This window comes from Canis lupus, chromosome 17, assembly GCF_011100685.1.
Source record: "Canis lupus familiaris isolate Mischka breed German Shepherd chromosome 17, alternate assembly UU_Cfam_GSD_1.0, whole genome shotgun sequence".
In the NCBI taxonomy this organism is placed as follows: domain Eukaryota; kingdom Metazoa; phylum Chordata; class Mammalia; order Carnivora; family Canidae; genus Canis; species Canis lupus.
This window is the reverse complement of record NC_049238.1, coordinates 56770853-56797964: the sequence shown is the minus strand read 5'-3', so window position 1 is coordinate 56797964 and position 27112 is coordinate 56770853. Positions and strand designations below refer to the sequence as shown.

At 38.1% G+C, this 27112-nt stretch overlaps 1 protein-coding gene across 5 annotated transcripts in view; it reads left to right on the top strand.

The window, feature by feature from the left end:
- WARS2 (tryptophanyl tRNA synthetase 2, mitochondrial) overlaps positions 1-27112 on the top strand; it is a 94775-nt gene that overhangs the window by 55620 nt on the left and 12043 nt on the right. For all 5 annotated transcript variants that reach the window (XM_038561910.1, XM_038561912.1, XM_038561913.1 and 2 more), the window contains 2 exons: positions 14527-14607; positions 18227-18312. In XM_038561910.1, coding sequence (XP_038417838.1) covers positions 14527-14607; positions 18227-18312 — 167 coding nt within the window. The remainder of the gene's footprint in view (positions 1-14526; positions 14608-18226; positions 18313-27112) is intronic.

The following is a 27112-nucleotide window of genomic DNA, read 5'->3' as shown; positions in this document are numbered from 1 at the left end:
CCTTATCTCAGGGATGTGAGACCGGCAACACTTGAACTTGGACAGCCAGTATCATGTTCTCACTTATCCTAGTCATTTTGGAAGCCTTTTTGAGTACACATTTATACTTGTTGACTTCTCAACATTGTTTTTTTTTTAAGGCTACCAACAACAGGTGCAACATACAGCTCATAATAGAAAGGGAGTAGGGCCTCCTAGGTGGCTCAGTCAGAAGAGCCCAGAACTCTTGATCTCAAGTTTGTGAGTTTGAGCCCTACATTGGGTGTAGAGATTACTTAAAAAATAAATTTAAAAAATTTTGAAGAAGACAAAGGAAGCAACAAATATTCCTGTAGATTAATGGACCTGAGGAGTCAATTTGTAAAATTGGCATTGCCTTCAGAGTTTCTACGGAGAGGAAAAGGGATCTGAATGGCCCATGGCATAAATAATAAAAAGAAGTTAGGGAAATCATTATACAATCAATCTCCTCATGTATTTCTTTCCCTAAGAAGTTTCTACTAGCACCACTTTCCTTGCCTGCATCTATAGTCCTATGCAACTTGATGAGCGAGTTATAGTCGTTTCCCTGCCTCCATCCTGGACCACAGGATTAAGTCATATCTTAATTGCACTTTCAAGAAGAGTTCTGCTTTGCTATCATAGCAACAGTGGGAAAAGTACAGGTTTTGCAGCCAGATATAGTTGGCCTGAATCTCACTGCAACCTCTTGTTGTCACACACTGGGCAAGTTCTCTGAACCCCGGTTTTAATGTCTATAACAGAGATATTTAAATAATATAATGTATAATATCCACAAATGTTAGCCTTTTCTCTTGCCCTACCCCACTGCACACAATACTGCTCCAAAGCCTATGGAATTGTGTAGAAACACTATAGAGATTTCAATGTAGCTGTCATTCAGACAATTAAAATGACACAGGCAAAATAGATACGGCCTGAAAATCACATCTGATCTTTAAGTCATCTGTTTGCAGTGAAAACAAGAAGCAAACCACTCTCAAATTGAGTAAACTAATCACTTGATTTGTTGATGTAACGCATTCCCTGTGCTTCTTCATTTGTTATGGATTTTAAACCAGTCAGAAACACTGTAAAACCAAGTGTTCCAACTGTTGACCCCACTCCAAGGAAAGTATGAAAGAGAGCAATTTGCTTAGGACAGTGCTTTGAATTAGATTGAAGGGATTTTAAATGCCAAGAATATCAGGAAATTTTAGCCAAGCATTAAAAAGAGCTTAAGATAAGAATATGAAAACCATCTTATGTAAGATTTCCATTATTTTTGTTTGTTTTGAAATTAATGTTTTTCCTTGTCTGAACATTATTTACCCAAATCAAAACAAACAAAAAATACCTAGGGAGAGCCATCTTTTACAAACATATTTTCTTTTTCTTTTTAAGATTTTACTTTTATTTTTGTTTTTTAAAGATTCTATTTACTTATTCATGAGAGACACAGAGAGAGATAGAGAGAGGCAGAGACAGGAGAAGCAGGCTCCATGCAAGGAGCCCAATATGGGACTTGGTCCTGGGACCCCACGATCACGCCCTGAGCTGAAGGCAGATGCCCAACCACTGAGCCACCCAGGCGTCCCTTAAGATTTTATTTTTAAGTAATCTGTACACCCCACAATGGGGCTCAAACTTACAACTCTGAGGTCAAGAGGAGCATGCTTCATGGACTGAGCCAGCCAGGCATCCCTACAAACATATTTTCTACTTCTTTGTTTTATATCACAGGATTAAGAACACAATTCAGCATTTGTGTTTTTAATGAAGCGCAATGTGACCTCTTACCTGGGCTTAGTCTTTTCTTAATTCTTATATTTCTTTACTTCTCTGATGCGTTAGTATACTGACCACTTCTTCCTTTTAGGATTTTCTTTTAAGTCCAATGATACGGCAGTAACGTATTTTTCTTCTACTCCTCTGATAGTTTATTTGTTTCCTTTATTGACTCCTCTTCTTTAATTCCCCAGAAGTTCTGTCCTGAGATACAAATATCTCCCTATATATATATTCCACTTTCCTGAAGTCTTACCTCCTTCCAAAACTTTTAGCCATTTTCTCTCCCATTTTGGTCACTAGCTCCAACCTTTCTCCTTAATTCTAGACTTGTACTTTTAGCTACCTTCTAGACATCTCTATCTGGGTATCTTTTCCAAATCTTAACTTCAATATATCTGAAGCCAGAGCTTTCCCTCTTAGCTGTGACGAGCTCCTCCACCTGATTTTTTCAAACAATTTGAGTTTGGGGCACCTGAGTGGCTCAGTTGGTCAAGCATCTGCCTTGGGTCCTGGGATCAAGCCCCATGTCATCAGACTCCCTGCTCAGTAGAGAGTCTGCTTCTCCCTCTCCCTCTCCCTCTGCCCCTCCTCCCAACTCATGCTCTCTCTCTCTCTAGCTCTGCTCTTTATCTCTCAAATAAATAAATAAAATCTTGGGATGCCTGGGTGGCTCAGCAGTTGAGTGTCTGCCTTTGCCTCAGGGTGTGATCCTGGAGTCCCGGGATCGAGTCTCACATCGGGCTCCCTGCATGGAGCCTGCTTCTTCCTCTGCCTGTGTCTCTGCCTCTCTCTGTGCCTCTCATAAATAAATAAATAAATAAATAAATAAATAAATAAATAAATAAAATCTTAAAAAAATTAATTTGAGGGAAGATTCACATAACATAAAATTAGCCATTTTTTCCTAACTTGAGAAATATGTTTAATCTGTATTTTTTTCTTTACATAATGTTTTTTAAAAATTGTGTTAAAATACACATCACATAAAATTGACCATCTTGGGGCACCTGGGTGGCTCAGTGGTTGAGCGTCTGCCTTTGGCTCCAGTCATGATCCTGGGGTCCTGGGATCAAATCCCGCATCAGGCTCCTTGCAGGGAGCCTGTTTCTCCCTCTGCCTGTATCTCTGCACCTCTCTCTGTGTTTCTCATGAATAAATACATAAAATCTTTAAAAAAAATGACCATCTTAACCATTTTGAAGTGTACCATTCAAAAGTGTTAGATATATTCCCATTATTGTGCAACCAACTTCCAGAACTTTTTCTCGTAGAAATCGAAAACTCTATACCCATTATACAACTTCCCATTCCCCTCCTCCCCCAGTCCCTGCACCCTCCTTCTATGTTTCCATGAGCCTGACTATTCCAGGTAATTCATATAGGTAAAATCATATAGTATTTGTCTTTTTTGACTGGCTTATTTCACTCAGCATAATGTCCTCAAGTTCATCTCTGTTGTAGCATGTGTCAGAATTGCTTTTATTTTTAAGACTAAATAATATTCCATTATATGTTTATACCACATTTTGTTTATCTATTTGTTAAAGGACATTTGGGTCACTTCTACTTTTTTGCTGTTATGGACAATGCTGCTGTGAGTATGAGTGTACAAGTATCTCTTTGAGACCGTTTTGAATTCTTTTGTATATATACCTAGAAGTATTGCTTGATCATATATAATTGTGTTTGTAATTTTTTGAGGAACTCCTTCCTGTTTTCCATGCAATTGGACCATTTTGGTCACCAACAGTGTACAAGGGCTCCAATTTCTCTATCTCACCAATACTTGTTATTTTCTATGGTTTTTTGAGGGGGTTGTTTTTGATAGCAGCCATCCTAATGAATATGAGGTGATATTTCATTTTGGTTTTAATTCACATTTCTGTAAAGATTAGTGCTGTGCTGTTCAGCATCTTTTAATATGTTTGTTCGCTCTTTGAGTATCTTCATTGGAGAAATGTCTATGCAAGTTGCCCATTTTTAAAATCCTATTGTTTGTTTGAGTGGTAGGAGTTATTTTCTCCCATTTGTAGTTTGCCTTTATATTTTGTATTCTTGATGAAAAAAAGGTTTTAATTTTGATATAGTCCCCAAAACCTCCATTATTTTTTTGTACCTAAAGTCCTGGGGCTATCAGATATACTCACATGGAAATTTAAAATAGAGGCTTACTTAAAAAAAAAAAAAAAAAAAAAAAAAGATTTTACGAAAAAAAATTAAACTGTCTGCCATGAAGTTCTGTGCAGGTTAGCTCTCTTATCCTTCCTCAGGTAGCTAATTTGGGAAGTTGCTTATAGTAGATTGTTATTATTTTAATTATCCATGTTAATTTCCTGTAAGAACAGGGATCAAGCAACTTTTTGTTAAAGATATAGACAGTAAATATTTTAGGCTTTGCAGGCCACACACAGTCTCTGTCCCCACTGGCATCACCACCACCTCTTCTCCTTTAAATCCTCCTCTTTTGCCTTCTCCTTCTCTCTTTCCCCCTTCTCTCTATTTTATTTGACACCCTTTAAAAATGTAAAAGATATGGGCCGAACAAAAGCAATCCATAGGCCAGACTTGACCTTTGAGCAGGGGTTTGCTAACCTCCATGTGTAAAGATTATTCTCATCCACTGCCATCTGACTCACCCATGACTTGATTTAGCCAGTGGAAAGTGAGTGGGCATTTCACACACAATACCTAAGCAGAATCTTTAAAAACAATTCAACAATGTTTGTTCTAACTCTCCTGCTATTCTCCTCTAGCTTAAGAATGGTATGTTCCAGGTAGGGAGTTTGGATCTTGGAATGAGAAGGTGTATAAAACAGTTATAGGGACACCTGGGTGGCTCAGTGGTTGTGTGTCTGCCTTTGGCTCAGGTTGTGATCCTGGGTCCTGGAGTCGAGTCCCGCGTCCCACATCAGGCTCTCCCCGCAGGGAGCCTGCTTCTCCCTCTGCCTGTGTCTCTGTCTCTCTCATGAAAAAATAAATATAATCTTTAAAAAAAACCCACAGCCAGCCTATAGCTACCAATATGTAATGTGTATGAAAAAGAAGCCATTGCTATAAACCATTTATATTTGGGATTATTTGTTACTCAGCATAGCCTAGAAATAGCTAATATAATGCAATAGATGTAAAAAAATATGTACACACATATACACAATAAGCAATAGAATTTGATGGGGGTGACTTTTAACTCAACAGCAGGTTGACAGAAACTACTTACTTAGCTTTAGAAGCATTGGGCTAAGAAAAAGTATAGAAAAATCCAAATGTGTACACAGAAGTGTTCATTGCAAACATAAATAGTGACAGTAGAAGAGAGTAAGTGGGAGTTCCTAATTGATAACATAATTCTTCTAATTAGGATTAGATCCCCAAACAAGGTTCTGTTAAGGGGATTTGCCATGGGGATAAGAGTCCAATAAAAATAACTCAGCATGAAATTGCTCTTTTCAAGAGGATATGATAAGTAGGAATTTGTGAATCTGAATAGTCTTCTAAGTGTTCTAACCAAAATTTATAGAACCTGATTCTTGGGAAGATATTTATATGGGAAATAGTAAAATTGTAAGAGACACTGAGAATATCTTAGACATTGATCCAGTATTTACTGAACCAGCAAATTGCTTGAATGAGTTTGATTGATATCTAGCAGCTATAATTTTGGGAATCATAGTATTCCATACTCTTTTTGTTAACTAGATATTTTTGAAAAAAATTAAATGCAGCAAAATACAGAGAATAATTAACAAACATTCATGTTTCCAACAGCAAGGGTGAATATTGTTAACATTTTGTCATATTTGCCTAATTTTCTTATATTAAAAAAAATAATTACAAAGGTGAGGGCCCCTTTAATCCTTCCCCTTGCCTACTCCTGTACCACTCCTGCCTTTGTCCCTTTTCTTTCTCCCCAGGCAACTAAAATCATGGATTTGGTGTATATCAATCTAGCCAACTTTTCATACTTGTCTTCACATATAATTTCATGAACAATATAATATTTGTATTTGTGTGGTTTTAAAAAATTATATAAGTACCTTTTAGCAATTTTCTTTTTTCATACAGCAGTGTGTTTTCATGATCTTGTGTTTATACATATAAATCTAGTTCATTTCTTGTATGTGCTGTATACTATGCTATTATATAAATGTGCCACACTTTATTTAGACATTTCCACATTAATAAATCTTTAATTTCATTCATGCATTCATTTAACAAATATTTATTGAGCATTTACTGTGTCTTGGTTATTCTGCTGGGTTCTCATGTTGTATCAGTGAAGAAAATAGACAAAAAATCTTTGTCATCATGGTACTTATGTTTTGTTGGGGTGACATGATATAAATAATAATTATAATAAATTAGCCAAATATAAGATATATTAGAAGGTGATAGGTTGTACAGAAAAAAAAAATGAAATATATTAGGAGTGGCATTGAGGGAAACATGTTATTTTAAACAGTGTGGTCTGGATAAGCCCCTTTAAGATAGTATTTGAGCAAAGACTTAAGATGAAGGATTACCCATGTCGATATCTGGGGAAAGAGAATTCCTATCACAGAAAAGTGCAAAGCCCCTAAAGTGGGAACATACCCAATGTGTTCAGGGAACAAAAGGAGGCCAGCACGGTTGGAGAAGAGGGAGCAAAGGGGAAAGGGTAGAGGATTGGAATCACAGATGTTACAGGGTAGAAGGGGAAGAGATGTTTGTGCCTGGTCTGATAGGCCATGGTAAGGAGTTTGAGTTTACTCAGAGGAAATGACAAGTGCATGGTTATGAACAGAGATCTATGTTTTAAAAGGATCACTTCAGCTGCTATGTTGAGAATGGATTGTATGAGAACTCAGGTGAAAGCAGGGAGACTAGTTAGCAAGTTATTTTAGTAATCCAGATGAGAGTTGATGGTGCCTGGGCCAGAGTGCCAGTGGAAGTGGTAAATTGTGGTAAGATTCTAATTATCTTTTGAAGGTAGAATTAACAAGATTTGCAGATGGATTAGACGTGGAGTGTGAGAGAAAAAGAGGCATGAGGATGTCTCCAAGATTTTTGCCCAAGTAACTACAAGGATGGAGTTGCAACCAACAGAGATGACAACTGTGGACAGAGCAAGCTCAGGGTGGAGGAGTGGGAATTCAACTTTGGATGTTTAAGTTTGAGGTATCCACTAGATATCCATATAAAGACACTCAATAGATAGTTGGATATATGAGTCTGGACTTCAGCAAAGAGATCTGGCTGGAGTTATAAATTAAAAGTCATCAGTTCTATAGATTGTATTTAAAACAATGGTTGCATCTAAAGCCATGATATGAGATGAAATTGCAAAAAAAGTGAGTGAAGAAAAGAAAAGTAAGAAATCAAGGACAAAAACCTGGATGTCTGCAATATTGACAACATTAATATATCAATATAATATTAATGGTTTATCCTAGCTACTACCCTTGCTGGCAGTGGGGAGCAGTTGTAGTGGAATGGTAGACATGAACACCTGATTGGAATGGGCTGAAGTGAGAAAGGTGTCTCATCAAACACCATGGCAGCTCTGGTATCTTTGTCTTTCTTCATTGATGAGAACCCATTCTTCCCACTAACCGTTTTGAGAGAACCTGGAGTTGACTTTGATTTGAGGACCACATATCCCCTTATGGAGGAAAATAGAGATCATGCTAAAGATCAGAAAATCTAGATTCCTGTAAAGATCTTACCTTTATGGCCACAGAATAATTAATTGCTGATGCCTCGTGGGATAGTTGTGATGAACTGCACCTGCACAGTTATTGAAACTGTTTATTAAGATATATCATAAATTTACTTATTTAAAGTATAAATTTACTAGCTTTTAGTATATTCACAGAGTGGTACATCTGTCACCACAATCAATTTTAGAACACTTTGTCACTCCAAAAAGAAATCCTGTGTCCATTGCCCCCTCTACCCACTCCCTGGCAAGCACTAATCTACTTTGCCCTCTGTGGATCTGCCTTTTCTGAACACTTCAAACACTTCTTTAAAGAAATGTCTTTTTAAATCCTTTGCTCATTTTTATTTTTATTTTTTTAAAAGATTTTATTTATTTATTAGAGACACAGAGAATGAGAGAGTGAGAGAGAGACAGAGACACACACAGGCAGAGGGAGAAGCAGGGCCCATGCAGGGAGCCCGACGTGGGACTGGATCCCAGGTCTCCAGGATCACACCCTGGACTGAAGGTGGCGCTAAACCGCTAAGCCGCCGGGGCTGCCCCCTTTGCTCATTTTTAAATTGGCTTTATTTCTCTTTAATTGTTGAGTTATAAAAAACCTTTAAATATATATATATATATATATATTCAGGATACAATTCCCTTATGAGATACACGATTTGCAAATATCTTCTCCCATTTTGTGAATTGCCTTTCACTTTCTTAATGGTGTCCTTCAAAACACAAGTTTTTCATTTTGATGAAGCCCAATTTGTTTATTTTTTTCTTTTGTTGCTTGTGTTTTGGTGTCCTATCTAACAAACCTTTTGCTCAGCCCAAAGTCATGGAGATTTACTACTATGTTTTTTTTCTAAGCATTTTGTAGTTTTGGCTGTTACATTTATGTAATACTTCATGTTACGTATATGTTTATCCATTTTGAGTTACTTTTTAACTTTTTTTTGTGAGAAGTTGGGGTCCAACATCACTTTTCTGCATGTAAATATGTGTGTGTAGATAATTCACTTATTCCACTACATTTGTCTTGGCACCCTTGGTGAAAATCAATTGACTGTAGATGAATGGATTTATTTCTGGACGCTCAGTTCTATTCTTTTGGTCTATATATTCTATCTTATACCAGTAGTGCATTATTAGATTACTGTACTATTGCAGTGACTGATTTTTGGATGTTAAACCAAGCTTACATTTCTGAAATAAATCCCATTTGATCATGTTGTATAATTCTTTGTATATGTTGCTACATTTGGTTTATTAGTATTTTGTTAAGGATTTTTCTATCTATGTTCATAAAGGGTATTGGTCTGTAGTTGTCTTTTGTTGTCATGCCTTTGCCTGGTTTTGGTATCAAGGTAATACTGGCCTCTTAGAATGAGTAGGGAAGCATGCCCTCCTTTTTTTATTTTCTGGAAGAGACTGTGAACAATTGGTATTTATTTATTTATTTAAAGTTTTTTTTTTTTAACTTTTTCATGAGAGACACACAGAGAGAGGCAGAGACATAGGCAGAGGGAGAAGCAGGCTCCCTGTGGGGAGACCAATGTGGAACTCGATCCCAGGACCCTGAGATCATGGCCTGAGCCAAAGGCAGATGCTCAACCACTGGGCCACACAGGTGCCCCTATTTTTTAAGTCTTTCTTAGAATTCACTAGTAAAATTCCCCACACACTTACAGTTCATTTTTGTCATTGCTGTTTGGTGACTTTTCTGCAGCAATTCTGTAAAGTCTGTCTTCACTGTCACGTCTGGCTACTGCAATTTCTGTTGGGTTAGCTTAGTATTCGGGTAGTAATTGAACAGACATTTACAAATGCCTCAATCCTATATTTTTGACCCTTTGCTGAGGGGTTTACGCAGGGCCTCAAGGTGAGCCAGAGGTGAAAGATTAGGGTCTCCTCAGGTCTCTCCTGGATATGTGCATAGCCCTGCATGAGCATGTGTCCTTTTAAATGCCCAAGAATATGTTGAGTCTTTCCAAAGTGCCCAATGGGCATATTATTTCCCAGCTTTTTCCTATAAGTTTTTGGCTAGTCCCTTATTTTCCCCTCCTGGTATCACTACCTCAGGCAACTGCAATATTAAACCGTTGCTGCTGATTATGTCTGGAAAATGTCTTATGGGTAGGGTTTTTCCCACTGAGTGAGCTCTCAAGTGAGGTCGAATAACAACAACGCCTGCAAATGGGCTCTTTCCACGGAGCTGTCAGATAGCTCAAGTAGTGACAATTCTCTGTAAATGAGAATTGTCTATTTGAGAAACGCCAAACCCAGTCTTCCCCTTCCAGTGGCTATGATGCTGCTGGTTTTCATAGCTACCACAGATGTGGAGCAAGAATGATGAGAATAGGGTGAATTAAAATGCCACAAAACTCTGTTTTTACTGAGATTCAGATATTTTTCTTAAATCAGTACTCTTTACATTATTCCAGGCCTTTGGTCAATTTTCTAGAGTTCTGTAAAAATTGACTTTGACAATTTTTTTCATTGCTTTTATGAAGGAGCAATTTTCAGAAGTTTTTACTCTGCCATTCAGAAGGCCCTCTACTTTGTTTTAACACCAAAAAATTTTAATTTTATCTTATTTGAGACCAAAAATAGTTAGATTTCCTAGCCTTTTATCTACATTCACAAACTGAACACACCCATGAACTTGTACCCAGAATGTTCTTCATGCCTCTTTCTGGTCACTAACTGTCCCTCCGCCAAGATAAACTGTCTTTAAACTTGGTATAATTTGAATTATTTAGTATATACTTTTTTGTGTCTGGCTTCTTTTACTCAATATTATGTTTATGAAATTCATTTACATTGTTGAATGCAATTGTTCATCCATCCTCATTGCTATAGTATTCCGTTGTATGAATATACCACAATTTATCTAGTCTATGTAGGTGGACATTTGGATCGCTTACAATTTGGGGTTGTACAATGCATTCTTGCACATATATCTTGGTGCATATGCACATTTTTTAAAAGATATATACCTAGAAATAGAACACCTGGGTCATTTGTTGTATGAATGTTAAATGTTAGTGAATACAGTCAGTTTTCAACATTGGTATACCAATTTACATTCCCACATTAGTGTATAACCATTATATTTACTCAGTATCCTTGGCATACTTGGTATTATTTAATTTTTTCATTTTAATCATCCTTATGAGTATGTATGGTGTCATATTATGAATTTAATTTGAGCTTAATGCATTTGGCTCATTTTCATAGTATTATCTGCTGTTTTCTAATCAGTTTGTAGGACTTCTCTTTTTTTTCTTAAAGATTTTATTTATTTGAGAGAGAGAGAGAGAGCATAAGCTGGGAGAAAGGGAGAGACAAGCAGACTCCCCACTGAGCATAGAGTGTGACATGGGGCTCTACATGAGGCTTCACATGAGGCCCCACATGGGGCTCGATCCCAGGACCCCCAGATCATGACCTGAGCTGAAGTCAGACACTTAACTGACTGAGCCACCCAGGTGCCCCAATTTGTAGGAATTTTTTTTACATATTCTGTGTACCAATATTTTCTGTATATGTTTAAAAAACTCCTTCCACACTGTGATTTGCCCTTTTCTTCTTTAAATGGTAGTGTTTGGTAAAGACAAGTTCTTTTAAATTTGATGTAATTTAATTTTTCAATATTTTTTGCTTTATGTCTAGTACTTCTTGGATCCCGTTAAGATTTTTTTACTGACTCAAGGAAATCAAATACAATCGACTGATTTAATTTTTTCTGAAAATTTTTTTTAAAAACCTATGATTTATGGAGAACATTTTAGTCTACCTTGAAGAACTGCAGTGCTTTCCCAAGAGTGTACTTTTTGAACAACTGTCCTTTTTCATCCGCAAAACATCGAGCCTTATATAATTCTATACCAGAGGATTTTTTGTTCTTTGCTCTCAAACCCAGCAATTCCATTGAGTATATTTCTCATCCCATTTGTTTCAATTCACCCACCTTTTATTTTCAGAGATGACAGAGCCTAATAGATGTGATATTCTCTAACTTTCTGCTCTCCACTCCCATCCCATAAGATAAATAAATCCTTGCTGTATTTATTTCGCCTCCCCTTGCTTTAGTGGAAGACATTTCATAGAAAGTAGATCTATCCCACCTTAAAAAACAAAATAAGTTTTTTTTTTTTTTATTCTCTAACCCCTCCTAGTTATTCCCATCTCTCTCCTTCCTGAAAAAAAGAAATAATCTTACAAATGTGATAAAATTGCATGGAACTAAATATACCTACATAATGAGTGCATGAAATACTGGTGAAATCTAAATAGGGTAGATGGATTGTATCCAGTTCAATTTCCTGGTTGTGATATTGTAGTATAGTTATGCAGATGTTGCCATTGGAGGGAAATTGGGTGAAGGTATATTGGGTTACACTGTATTATTTCTTTCAGCTATATGTGAATCTACAATTATCTCAAAATAGAAAGTTAAAACAGAAATGTTTCTAAAAGTTATTTATAATAACAACCATCATTTATTGAATGCTTGCTGTGTGCTAGGGGTACTGTTCTAAGCACTGTCAGGTGAATAGTATTGTTAACCTCATTTTATAAATAAGGAAACTGAGGCACAACATGATGAAGTTACTTACACAGGGTCACCCAGCACGGTGATGGCTGAGCTAGCATTCAGATCCAGGCAGCCTTGTTTCAAAGGTAGAGCTCTGAAACGCTCTGCTGTATTTCTTGTGTCTCTGTCTTCGTATCCTGCCTCCTTGTCACACTTCAACCCACTCCTCTATAATTTAGCTTCCAAAAAAAAATAAAAATAAAAATTTAGCTTCCATCCCAGTCCCTCTCCTGAAACTGCTTTGCCTGGATCACCAATAAGTCTGTTGCTGGGGCACCTGGGTGGCTCAGTCGGTTAAGCGTCTGCCTTCAGCTCTGGTCATGATCCCAGGGTCCTGGATTGAGCCCCTCGTTGGGCTCCCTGATCAGCAAGAAGTCTGCTTCTCCCACTGCCCCTCCCCACCCCCTGCTTGTGCTCTCTCTCTCTCTCAAATAAATAAATAAAATCTTTTTTTTTAATCTATTGCTAAATCAAAGGGATTCTTTTTGGTCCTTACCTTTCTTCCTGTAGCCCTTGCCATTGTTCATACATTCAGCAAATATTTATTGAGCACAGTGTGCCAGACTCTGTTTTACTGCAGTGAACAAACCAGGCAAAACTGCCTGCAACTGAAGGATGTGTATGTCTTTACTTGGTACAGTTAGGGGGTCAGAATCTTTAATCACTGCTAACTTGTTTGTGGGTGGTCAACAAGCCACCTTCTGTGTTCCATGCTTTTTTTTTTCCTGTGGCTAAAATGGATCATCTGGTTTTTGTGTTTGTTTTGCAACATTTAGTAGGAATTACTATATTTAGATACCATTTTCACTTTTCCCCAGATAGAAATCTGAACCTTTCCAAGCAATTGTCATGAATATGGATAAATTAAGAGAGCCAAATCCTAAAGTATACTTAAAACTTTAAAACTTCCCTTCTTATGTAATTATTAGTGATAAATTATGAAAATTGCCTTTGTCTTTTTACCTTTTTCTGTATAAGAATCATTTGGATTAATTTTATGTCCCCTTACTTAGAAATGCCAGGAAGGGCTCTGCAGAAGATTAAATAAGTTTCATTCCATATGTTCAAATAAAAAGCTACTCCACGGAAAATACTTGATTTCAGGAAGGCATGATGGTAGCTTTTGCATATCACCAAAACTGAGTATTGAAGCCTGAGTTGAAGGAAAGAAGTCACCTTGTATCTGTCTATATATGCAAGGTTATTTTCTGTATTTTCATCTCTTTCCCTAATTCAGTAAAGAAGAAGAAAAAGTTTTCTCCTACTTCTTCATGCCAAAAAAAAAAAAAAAAAAAAAAACACCTCTTGTTTTATTAGTTCTAATGCGAATGTGTTTTGCTTGATTGGAAGCAACTATAATCTTCTTGCTTCCATCCAGGGTTACTGTTTTTGTCTGATAGCTGTTTGTTTACAGCAGCAGCTAGCAATTTGCATGGACAGTGCTGCTCTCAATGAAACCCAAATGCCTTTTGGAAGAAAGATGACGGATTCAGCCCAGCGACTTGCAAAACTTTAAAAGCAATTCCTTGTCAAACATGTGAAAAACAACTCTTCCCTCTCCATGACTCAAGGAAAAAAATGAGAAACTATCTGACACCAGATGGTGATTCCTTGCTAGTAAAATAGGCCTGGGCTGACTCGGCTCTCTGTTCCTTTATGTTCCCTTTGCAAAACCCACAAAAAAACACATTTGGGGCCACTTTTCAGAGTTGGCAACAGTCTCTGCATTTTAAGGAAATCATATGGACACACACAAAAAAAGCCACAATGGATGAAGGGCTTGGGATCCCCAGAGTCCAGAAATGCGATATATAGGCCTTAAATTCTAGGTCATCAGTTCTAACCTGGCCTGGACCCAAGAATCATCCCATCTGTTGCCAGGTTTGGTTACTTGATTAAATTTGATTAAAAAAAATTGAGAAAAAGTTATATTTTCTTGTTGACTAGACCTCTTTTTAAAAAGAAGTGAAGAAAGAAGGAAGTCGATGATGATGATGAGGGGGAAATAGGGAAGAAAGAAAAAAGAAAAAGGAAGGAAGAAACAGAAACTGTAAAAAAAATCACCCTTTGGGATGATAAAGCAATTCCTAAATTTAAAATTACTCCAGGTCTAAAAGATTCAATCATTAACTTTAAAGCCACTACCTTTCCATAGATGCCTTAGGACACAATGAGCTCCTTTCCCTGAGGATATTGAAGCAGAGTCTGGGATGTTATGAAGAAGATTTAAGCACTAGAACAGTAATTGTATTGTTTTAAAAATTTCTTCCTCATCTAAAATCCTGTGCATTAATGAATCAGTCCCTTTTGCTTGTCTTTTTTTTTTTATTTAATTACCTTGTTTAAGGTATTTTCAGCCACTTGAGGTAATACTTGTTTGTTTTGTATTGCCTCTTTCTTTGGTCAAGAAAACATTGACCACCTTTGCTAATGTCCTGTTTTATTTCTCTAGGTGTCCGAACACACACAGTTAAGCTGGATCCTTACCTGCATGGTCAGACTTCCCCGGTTACAGCATTTACACCAGTGGAAGGTAAATGCCAGTGATCTGATTAATAAACAAAAAGCAGTTCAAAGTCCCCATTACGATGAGCATTGGGTGTTATACTATATGTTGACAAATTGAATTTAAATTAAAAAAAAAAACAAAACAAAACAACAAAGTCCCCCATTACAACTGTTTTTTTCTTCTGTTTGTTTTTGTGTTCTGCTCTGGGAATCCTGAGTTTACTGGCCTCCCCAGACTGTTATTCACCAGTGGCTAGGACAGCATCTTAACCTCTCTACCTCAGTGCATGAAGTGGAAGCAAGAGGGTTGGTTCTCCAGGATTCCAACTTAAAAACAGGATAAAAATATCCAAATTATTAACTGTTTGATTTTATCTGCGGAGGTTGAATCAGAATGACCTTTGCACAGATTTGTTAATGACTTTGGACCTACCACTTACAATTAACAAACAATCACAATTTCTGGATTACTGCCTGCCATCGCCACTGTCATGAGCCAGCAGTAAGGCTCGAATGTTTTCACTGTGGGAAGAAGGAACAACATATTTTGTTTAACATTTAAACAGGTTGAGTCCAGGCAACAGTTCAAACCCACAGAAAAATTAAGGCTGTACTTTTTCTAGGAAGCTCAACTGACAAAGATAAATTGGATAATTCATAGTACTTCTTTTCCATTTATTTTTGCAATTGGATGACCTGAGGGTAGGTAGCTCCTAAGTGCGTCAACACTGAATTTTGGTTTCAAACTTCTTTCCGGCATATGTTCAGGGCCGTTGTCTTCTCCAAAAGCTGATTCAGAAGTCTCCATATCCATTGCAGAGAGAAACAGAGCTTTAAAGTGACTGTGTCTCATGCTGAGATGAGCGCCAGATGTTACACTATATGTCGGCAAATTGAATTTAAATAAATTTTAATAAATAAATAAATAATTAAAGAATTCTAAAAATGGAAAAAGAAAAGTGACTGTGTCTAAGTAAGAGGTTAAGTGGTAATGCTACAGAATTATTACCAGCCAGGAATTGGATGCAAAATTTTGTAATGTTCTCTACCATGTTTTGGTTTTAGCCAAGAAAGGTGAATACGGAAATCCTTTTCATAAGAACCAAATGTTGATTTAAGGGGAAATGTTCCCACTTTAAAATTGTGTCTGAGTACCTACTGATAACACATGACTAGAGAATGCACTGACTCAGGTTTTTCCCACTATCCAAAACTAGAATATCCCTATGAAACCTTCCATAAGCCGAAACGGAGCAGAGCCAAGAAGCAAGTACCATTTCATAAAGGCGAAAATACTCCTCTGGTTTCTCTCAGTTAGCAAAAGCAGGTACTAACATAGGTCTTTCAGAAAAGCAAAGTGGCATAATGAGAACTTTCAGGTAGCAGGGGAAACCTATATTCAGGAGAAGCATTCCCACCAGCCTATAATTTTTTTTAAATATTATTTATTTTCGGGATGCCTAGGTGGCTCAGTAGTTGAGCATCTGCCTTCAGCTCAGGTCATCATCCCAGGGTCCCAGGATCAGGTCCCACATCGGGCTCTCTGCATGGAGCCTGCTTCTCCCTCTGCCTGTGTCTCTGCCTCTCTCTCTCTCTCATTAATAAATAAATAAAATCTTTTTTAAAAAGAGAGAATTATTTATTTATTTATATTTATTTATTTATTTTTTAGATAGAAGTGTGAGCAGGGGGAGGGGCAGAGAGAGAGAGAGAGAGAAGCAGACTCCCCACTGAGCACAGAGCTAAAGCAGGATTCCATAGCAGATCTGAAATCATGACCTAAGCCAAAACCAAGACACTGAACCACCCAGGCACCTACTGTGATATCTGTGGGAAAAACATGGATTTCAAATGGCAGCCTTATCCCAGAGCATGTTACCTGCCTTCTCTGGTCATTCCTTCACTAACAAATACTGGTGATGCTTCCTGCAAGTCTCATACCACACCAGTGCTGGAGCTACAGCAGTGACCAGGACAGATGGGCCCAGCTACTTTCATGAAGCTTGTAGTCTGTTTTGGCAGAGGCAATTGCACCAGCAATCCAAGAGTGTAAGGAGTGATCAGAGAGAGGGGTGCTAGTACTGTAGGAAGGTCTAAGAGCACCTAGCTTGGTGTTGACTAGGGGGAATTGTAGGGTAGAAAGGTGGTCAGGGCTGCTGAGGTCACAGTGGTAACACAGGTGGAAGGCCTCTGGGGCACATCACAGGCACTCAGTAAGTAATAATGCTTTCCCATCTTCCCCCTTCCTTTGCAATTTCAAAGCCCAGTATTCTAATATAAAAAGACTATAAATCAAATGCAGTAGCAGTTTTTAAAAATTGGGTTCTTTTCCCATTTGCTCATTTCCAGATTAAACTTATATTATCTTTATCCAGTGATCATTGCAAACTGGGCTATATCATGGACATTACAATAAAGAGATGTAGTGAAGGAATTATATGTTCAAACTTCCACATTTCCTTGGAGTAGCCTATAGCATTTGTTGCTATAAGCCCCAAACTACTTGAAGTTACCAGAAGAGTTAAGTGTGTGCCTAAATTATGGGACATTGACATTAAGCTGGTTAAAGAGAGAAACTTGCTTTTCAGAGCCAGACTCAAAGGGTGTATCTGCATGCTGGTTGGGGAGCCCGAGTTGTGAGCCCATGAATGTGGTCCTCAGAACCATGCAAGTTTATATATTTAGTTGTTCAGTTCATTCAGAAATAGTCAGACCTCAGGGAGGTGATTCATATTAACTAAATGAATATCTGCACACCCAAATAACCATTTATCAGTTTGCAAGAGATCATATGCTTAGGCCTTGGAAGCAATGACCAGTGAACGGCACACAGTATTCCCTAAGAAGTAGTTCTACCCAGAGAGCCAAATTACCTGTTAGCAATGCTTAGCTGTGGCAGAGAATTGGCATCACTAGGGCTTATGTTTGGGGGTACATACTTGAAGCTTGTAGTTGGCATCCATTAATTAAACACTTCTAGTATCATCTCTGGTGTTACTATCAGCTTCCCCATTAAGGAAATATTTTAGTCTGTATAACTTGTCCTGTTCACGGGAATCACTTTACCCCCTCTGTTGTCCGCACCTGCAAGTCAAAACAGATTCATAATTGGTTAGGTTACAATTTCCCTTAATTACATTTTTTAAGTGCCATGACTTTTGGTTTTTTGTTTTTGTAAGCGTGATTTTGGGGAGCCATTACATTTTTGTCAGTAGCACAGTGGGAGACTTTCTGGGAGGTTTCCACAGATATAACAACATGGCATTTGATGTTAACTTATCAAATTAATTAATTTGTGAGAAATCTAATTTCATTACATTTTCTAACCTTACCTGTGAAATATGAAGTTTATCTGATTTGGAACCTAGAGACCTTTCTATCCTTGCTTTAATTAAATGAATAAGAAATGGTGGCAGTGCAGGATCTATTACAGGGGCTGTGGTGAAGTGGATTTCCTTCATCCCTGCCTGAGCCTACGTCATGAAGCCAAGCCAGCCACATGGCTTTTAGTGTTGCTAAAAGGAACTGAACCGAGATATAATGGAAGTACAGACTATTCTTGGCTTGCTTTAAAGATTTCCTAATTTAACAGTATAATTATGTTCATGTAGGATTTCTTTCCCTCCTCTCTTTTCACCACACAGGCAAAGATTGCCACGCAGAAGCATGGTGGAACTGTGGGCCTGCTCACATACCCAGTGCTCCAGGCAGCGGACATCCTGTTATACAAGTAAGAAGCACAGTGCACCCCTGGTCTTATATGTACTTGTGCTGGCAAGAGAGCTTTTGAACCTATCCCCAAAAGATTTGGTTCGCGAGGAAGGGGGATATGGAAAAGATTGTGTGAATCAGCTTGCATCTATTACCCAGTCACAGGCACAAAATTATAGAAGTATGTTTTACTGTGAAACTAGTAACATTAAGGACTATCATGTACATAGCACTTACTATGTGTTGAAAATTGTTATAAGTGCCTGACAGACATTAGCCCATTTAACCTTCACAACAGCTTTGTAAAAGTTGAACGGTTATAACGCCCACTTTACAGATGAGAAAATTAAGGCACAGAGTGGTTAACAACTTGCCCAAAGTCACATGTAGCTAGCTAGCAAAGCTTGGACTTAGGATTTGAGCGTAGAAAGTTTTTGTACTCTTAACCATTATGTAAAGTTTATTCCCTGGGAATAAACTTTAAGGCCTTTAAGTGTTGATTTCTCAGATAATCTAGATTCTAAAGCAAGGCTGTTTACTAGAACTTGCCTGCAATTATGGAAATGAATCTGTGCTTCCCAAGACCTTAGCTGCTAGCCATGTTGACAGAAGAACTGAATTTTAAATTGTATTTAACCATTTAAATGGAAATAGCCACCTGGGACTGGTGGCTACTGTATTGGATCAGCAGTAGAGAGCAAGTTTTTCCACATGATATAGGATGCCCTACTCTTCCTGGACCCATAATCCATCTCATCAGCCAATGCTGTCCTTTACAGGTTTCAAATCCTGCAACCAGAGGATGCTGAGGCCTGCCCTCTCTGTACTGCTGGCCGGGGCTTCTGATCCCATCCCTTTCCCAGTTCTTCCCTGCCATCCCCATATCACCTCCCTTGGTACCCTTAGTTGGCCTTCTAGAGATAAAGTTTCTCAGTTAATATGTATGCCTAGCTGAGCCTTGCTGCTATGAAGGCTTCTGAGGAAAAGGAGAAACTATGTCAGTCTGTTTTTCCCATAAAGCCTTGACCCTGTGAAAGCTATTCTTCTCTAGGAAAACTAGAATTCTTTGCATGTAAATATGATAATAGCATGGAGATAACCATATACCTTGTATAAACCCAGAGTCCTCGTGCCATTATGATGGAAACAGCCAGAAGAACAACTGCTTAGCTTCAGAAATCAGGAATGCCCTTTAATACACGTAGACTATCTTTAAGTCTGATTAAGACACATACATAAGGATTGTGTGTTGTTTGTTGTATTAACTTGAGTGCTGGATTCCTAGCAGCATTTATTACTTCTAGTTAAGTAACTTTTGACTTATCCTGGGAAATCTATGACACTTTTCTCCAGAGTAGCAAATGAAAGACTAATAAAGGTCTCATATAGGGACGCCTGGGTGGCTCAGCAGTTGAGCATCTGCCTTCGGCTCAGGTCGTGATCCCAGGGTCCTGGGATCGAGTCCCACATTGGGCTCCCCGCAGGGAGCCTGCCTCTCCCTCTGCCTGTGTCTCTGCCTCTCTCTCTCTCTGTGTCTCTCATAAATAAATAAAAATCTAAAAAAAAAAAATCTTTGTAAAAAATAATTTTTCTGGGATCCCTGGGTGGCGCAGTGGTTTGGCGCCTGCCTTTGGCCCGGGGCGTGATCCTGGAGACCCGGGATCGAGTCCCACATCGGGCTCCCGGTGCATGGAGCCTGCCTCTCCCTCTGCCTGTGTCTCTGCCTCTCTCTCTCTCTCTGTGACTATCATAAATAAATAAATTTAAAAAAAATTTTTTTCTTAGGTCTCATATATTTCCCAGCAAAGTAGCATGTTTTCTCAGCTGTAAAATGGGAATAATAATTATCCTGCACAAGATTATTAAAAGATTAAAATGAAATATGAGCCAGGCAGTGCTGTGACTGGGAGCTGTCACTTAGTCTTGACTGGTGATGATTGTCTTTAATGATCATAGTCTTATGTCAAATTCCACTTTCAAGGGGGACTTCTTTATAGAAGCAAAGGCTGAGGTTTTTTAGCACCAGGATACAGAGGCATATGAGCACAGCAGATTTTCTTAACAGTTCAAGAGCTGTAATGCAAGAGTCCTCTAAGCTCAGGGCCATGAAAAAGACTAAAATTGAGCGAGTGATTGCCCTCTTTGTGATACCATGGAGCACAGAGTGGGGAGGTACTTTGCTGGGGCTCTCCTTCAATCCCCTACCTTTACACATGGCCCAGTGAGGGTAAGCAATTTACCCAAAGCTGCACAGCCAGTCAGTGGACATTGGAGCATCAGAGTATGGTTATGGTCTCCTGAGGCCTGTGCTGACCTTCCTTAAGGAGCCAGTATTTACGTTAGGGGGCAAGATCATCACGTAGACAACCAAGACAATACAAGATCATATGTGCAACAGTGATGACGTATTTCTTTTTTAGCAATTGCCCAAGATACAATTGGCAGAATGGTAAAATCCTACAGTTTATTTTATCTATAAAGTAGGAGCTAATGAGACATAGCTCAAGGGGTTATTAAATTATGTACGAATTGGTATCACCTAGCATATGCTCAATACAAATGTTTCGAGAGCACAAGCAACATTTTAAAAGGCTGGCATTGGCAAAAGTAGCTCCAGATCCCCAAATCTGACACATATTCTGTCTGTTTTCAAGCCAGGCCTGAGGTTGTGAATGTCTTCTCATACAGATAATAGTAATTATTTCAAATGTGGCTCGTAAACCAGAAGAACTTTAAGTAGCTTCCTGACTCACCCTGCCCTGACATCAGCAGGTCTCACAGTTAGTTTATGCTCCCAAGGATAAGAAGTGTCTTTCCAACCTCAGTTACCCCCTAACCAACTCCCAGAAAGCAAAGAAATTCTCCTACTATTAATATTCCTTCTTTAACTCTTACTGATCCACTTGGTGGTTAGCAAATATACTAAAAATGCCATGAAATACCTTTCTTTTTCCTATTTTGTGAAAGGAAGTCTATGGTAGCAGATTGTTATCTATCCCCATTAGGTTTCTGATATTTTACAAATAATTTGTTAAACAGAGAAAAGTTATTTAAAGTATTAAAACCGGGTAATTCTGTACATTCAAGATGACTGCTTCTACCTTAACCTAGCAACTGTTTACCTGCAATGTCATAATCACTACATGGAATAGACAACTACATGCTCCTTTTCAAGAAAAGCAACCCTATATTTGGCTCTATCTTGTCTTAGGCCAGACCTCTCTCTTGCCACTGACTACACATGCTCTAGCTCATAGGCTCTGATCCTTTGGGTTCTTTCCTCCTGCCCTCCACCTTCAGACTGCCGCCACAGGTGCTGTTGCCATACCACATGTATCTCACATTTCCTGGGCATGCATGTAATTTGGATCACTAAAAAGCATGCAGACAAGTACAGTAAAATCAGTTCTGGTTTACTGCAGCACTTATCCTGCAAACCTGCATTCTTATCTGTTTCACTATGCTTCCTCCCAAGCTTAGAAATGTCTAACTGCTTCATAATAAGTAGCAGAGGTAGGACTCAAACCCAGGTCTGATTTTTAGCCTGTACCATTGTTTTCCCTATAACACAGCTCAAGCACTTGGAGTATTTTTTGTTTGGTCTTGTTTTAGATAGTTCTGGATTTTGGAAAAGGTCATAGCCAGAATGTGTGTGAATATTACTCATAAATATAAATAGATACAAAAGAGCAACTTAGATGGATTTAAAAAACATTCATGTTTTCTCCCTCTGGCACATCTATATGTGGCCTCTTCATGAAATGTTGATGCAAAGCATGTATAGATTTCATGCTTCTTTTGTCAAAATCAGCATTAGAATAAATGGTACATGGTGGGCTAGAGAATAAACATGAGGGAAGGGAATGTAAGGAGCCTTCCAGATAGATGTATGAAAGATTTATTTCATTGTTTTGGTAGAACTTGGTATGAAACCCAGGAATGGAAAGCTGGAGCCATCTTAAACTTGAGAAGATAATAAAATAGCAGATATTTGAAAAGAGATAACATACTCAACAATAGCATTTGCTCCAAGTTTTTATTTTACATCTGCTTTATTTTTTTGAATATCCAACTTTAAATACCTGGCTGGCTATATATTAAGTAAATGTTTCTCTCTCACTTTCTCTCTCTTTACACATACACACAGTTTTTATTAACATACAGCAAATACATGTTAAGTACCTATAATGCTGCTAATCCAGAGAAAAGCACTACTATGCATGGACTTCTGGCAAAGAGAATGAAAGAATTAATGTGAGATGAGCATTATATTAAATAATGTGAGATGAGTTGCCAGTGCCACACACTAGCTGCTACACACATATTATCTGTTCCGATTCTTTGAACAGCTCTGCAAGATAGGTAAGTGATATAATCCCCATTTTGCAGATAAAGAAATGAAGTTTTAGAGAGGTACTACTAAATCTGCTCAAGTAGAGATGGGAGCGATTACCTGGGCTAGTCATTTTCTCTTTCTTGAGAACTCAAATGGAGAACTATGGGAAGGGGTAAGAGGACAGTGAAAGCAAAAGAGACCTCAGGAACTGTGAGTAAGCAGAACCAAAGCCAACCAAAAGCAGAGTATAGAGAGAACTTCATACTTGGTAATTCCAGAGAAGAGGGAAGTCAGCCGTAATGTCTGAGGATCAGACCATTCATTGAGGACAATTGAGATAATCAGTTCCTAATACTGACACAGACTGCCCCCATAGGTGCCGTTGCCATACCACATGTATCCCACATGAGACCTCTGGTTCTTGAATTACATCCTTCCTCTGTGAGGCCAATCTGTACCAAATTTTTATGAGATTCTGAAAGCTGCTGGCCAAACCTTATTCCAGCCATCTGCCGCCATCCACGTACTCACCAATAACTGCCAAACAGTAGTGTCTTCCCTTTCTCTCACTTTCCAGCTCTGGGGCAAGTGCTACAGTAAACCAGAAGCCTATGGAAATGTGGTTTCCAAGCTGCTAACCCCTGGAAATCAAGAAATAGCATAGACAAGAGAGGATGGTGCTGAGATGTCAACAGATAATCCAGGACACCCTCCTGAAAGCAATGGGAAGCTCTTTGTGATTTTCAGGGCAAAGTGAGATGACCCGATTTATACGTTTAAAAGTGACTGATTAAAATATTGAAAATGACTTGCAGGGGGACAAGAGCAACTGGGGCAGTCTATTCAGAGGTTCTTTCACTGGTCTGCTTGGACCATGATGGAGTTAGCGAAGATGATGACAGTAGGCAAATGTAGGAGACTTCAGGAGCTAAAATGGATAGAGTTTGATAATGAATTGGATGGGTATGAGAAGGAGGTCTCAGGTGACCCCACATTTCAGACTTATGCAGGTGAATTGATGGTGTTGCCATTCATGGAGATCAGGAACACTGAAAGAGGATTAGCCAGAAGAACTTATAGCTTTCTATGGTGTTTTCTCTCCTCTTGGAGGCTATAACTCCCTAGAGGGTAAAAACCATCACTGTATCTCTCACAGGACCCAGCACCAGGTCATGCACATCATAGGTGTTCAGGAAACAGTTCCTAAATTAGAGAGTCGTTACAGCATATCTAATAAGCAGCCAGTGACAGTGAATTCACCCTTCATGAAATGAAAAATGACACCAAACTCCACTCTATCCAAGCTGGTTAAAGGCAGCACTGAAAACTCACAAACACAGCCAAAGTAGGGGGGGAAATAAGAGAACCGATGTCTGTAAGCAGATATATGTAGGTAATGATTATTCATCTGGACACTAATTCTGCCAGAGACTGGGGTGGATCCCAAGTAAACGTGGATACAAGGAACCAAGCAGAAGAAAAAAATGGGTTAGTCACCAAAGAAGAAGATCAGAGCCATTATTATGTGACAGAAGTTATAACACAAGTATGAAAGGCTTTTGTTTTAAGTTGTGTCTAAGGAAGAAGCACAGTGGATAAGAAAAAAGAAAGAAAAAAGAAACAGAAAGAAAGGAGAGAAAAAATAAAAAAAGAAAATGGGGGAAAGGAGGAGATATTAATATGGATATCATTATGTAGGGTATAAATTTTAAAAGAGTGGCTCTAAATTATTTGAAGTGAAAGGAAGACGATGAGGAGAGAGGTTGAAAATGTGAAGAGAATAAGGCCCATAAGTGAGCAGAATCAAAGACAGGTTGAATTCATGTAAAGTGTAAACTCAGTGGATGAGAAGTAGGGGCCAAGATAAATTATAGGAGGTGAAAAGAGCAGCAGGAGCAGAGGGAGGAAAGACTAGAAACAAACAAACTAAAATCAGATGAAAAAGCCAAGTGGAGCAATAAGACCAGGTGAAAAAAATTAAAATGTTTTAATCCCTTTTTTTAAAAAAAGCAAAACCTCACAGAACTGTAAGAAGAGAGGCAAGGATTTCACAGAAAACAAAGACGCACGCAGAGTCATTATGAAAACTAAATGTGTTTTCTGTTTAGTTTGGTTGCTTTGTGGATCTGGAACCATTTTGACATGTGGAAATATTCATTTTGATGTGCCTAAAGTGTATTGATTATGGTAATTGTTTTTTCTGTGTTAGCTGCAGTCCATTGTGATTTCCTATGGGCTACTGTAATTGCTTTTTAACCTGCCCTGTTGGCTAATTTGGTTTGGGGGAATCAAAGTGACCTCTGCACGTCAGCCTCACTAGAATCACAAGGCAGGAGTAGCAAAGTCCAGTCAAAGGAGAGAGACTTAGAAAGGTGGGTTTTGCACCTATACCTCAGAAACGAGCGCATGTGGGCTTATGGGCACTGAGGGAAACATAAAAAGGAATATTTTTGGTTTTACCACTTATGAAGCCAGTGAATTCCTGATCAGGCTGTGTGGAAGAGAGCAATGGACAAAGCCCTAACAATTATTATGTTGAATTTCCTAAATCCATGTATGCCTTTAGACGAAGAGAAACCACTTTCTGATCTATTGTCATGGCCTCTACACTTTGCTTTTCCATTCGTTATTCTGTCTCTGTTCTTCTTACATGAAAGGGGTTCTCAGAATCTCTATGAAGTGCTATTTCTATTTGGGGATTTCTATTTGACGTGCTATTTCTAATCAGATATGTGAACCGTCAAAAATGTGTTCTATCTATATCTGGATCACTACCCATATCTGCAACTATCTCTGAGATTATATATTAGTATTTATATTTGTGGTACCAATCACCTATCAAAAAAGGAAAATGATCCTGATTTGAAAAAAGTCGTAATGTACCTCACATTGATGTCCCTGATAATATCACTTTTTACCATTTTGTCCATATCAGGTCAGATGTTAATGAATATATATTATATCAATACCTTATGTATATTGAGCTTTGCTGTCAAGTACTATGCTTGGTTATCTCATTTAATCTTCAAAACAATCATATGAGGTAAGCACCATTATGACCCCCCAATTACAGACAGAGGCTCGGGAAAGTATGAAGCTTGGCTCAGGTAACTGACCTCGTAGCTGGTAGAGCTGTGATATAAACTCAGGTAGTCTGACTTCTGAGTCCGTGCTCTTATCTTCTATACTGATGATGAACTGATTTTATTATTATTTTTCTCTATATGGGTTGTAGTGTCCTCCTCTTAAGATCATTCATTTATTCTATAAATATTTACACTTGATCTTAGCCAAAGGGTCAAGAAGTATTACTTACTCACTGAATGAGCTCTTCATACATGCCAGGCAACTCTAGTAGGTATTAGAAATATATTGAAAAACATAACAGACAAGCTCTCAAAAACTTATTTTTTAGCAGTAGGGAAAACAACATACAATTAAATAAACAAATACAATAAAATGATTAAAAAAATAAAATGATTAGATTAGGATTAATATTATAAAGAAAATAAATAGGATATGTGGAAAAGAATAAAAGCGAGGGGTCCCTAGTCAGAAGAGCATGCAACTCTTGATCTTGGGGTTGTGAGTTCAAGCCCCACGTTGTGGGTAGAGAATACTTAGGGGAAAAAAAATCAAAAAAAAGGGAAGAATAAGAGGGAGAAACCAACTTTGAAAAGAATGCTTGGGGAAGGCTTCTCTAAGGAAGTAGTATTTGTCTAGACCAGAAACAAAGGAGTCAGGCTGCAGGAGCTAAGGGAGGAACATTCTAGTAGAATAGAGAAAAGTTGGCTCTGTGTTCAACAGAGCCAAACTCTGCCTTAGATGTTTGCCCTGTAAGCTCTCCAGGATACATGATTTCACTTTCTGTCTTTATAGTCTAGCAGCAGGAGAGTCAATAGTTTATCACTGGTTCATTTCAATGTTCTAATGCAGTTTCAGTGTTCTTTCTTACATTTAATAGGAAAAAATTGAAAATCACTTCTACTATTTCTGATCTTACTAACAACATCTTAGTGCATTTCCTTCAAATCAATTTTTTAAGCTAATTATCTCTTATTTGCAATCCATGTACAAGGCTCTTGACTCCAAATTTTGCATGCATTATTATATTCTCTCTTCAAACCACTCCAGGAGTAGGCAATTTCTTTTAAAGGGGAAAAACTATCATAAGATGTTAAATGACTTGTCCAGGAACATGCACCTGGTATGTGGCAGAGCAGGAATCTGACCCTAGAACTGCCTGACATGAGTCCCGCTCTAACCACCATGGCTTCTCCTTCTGTGTGAGTGTAGGTTATATGTATTCCCCCCCTAAAATTATATCCTAGTGTTTTTGTCTTACATTTTTCTATATCATTAAATATTTATTATTTTTCTTGATTCCTTGTTTTCTGTGTAATGCTGTATCTATTGAGTTTTCTTTCTTTTTATCTATTCCAATGATTCAGAAGGTGTGCTTTCTGTTTTTAATTCCAGTGGT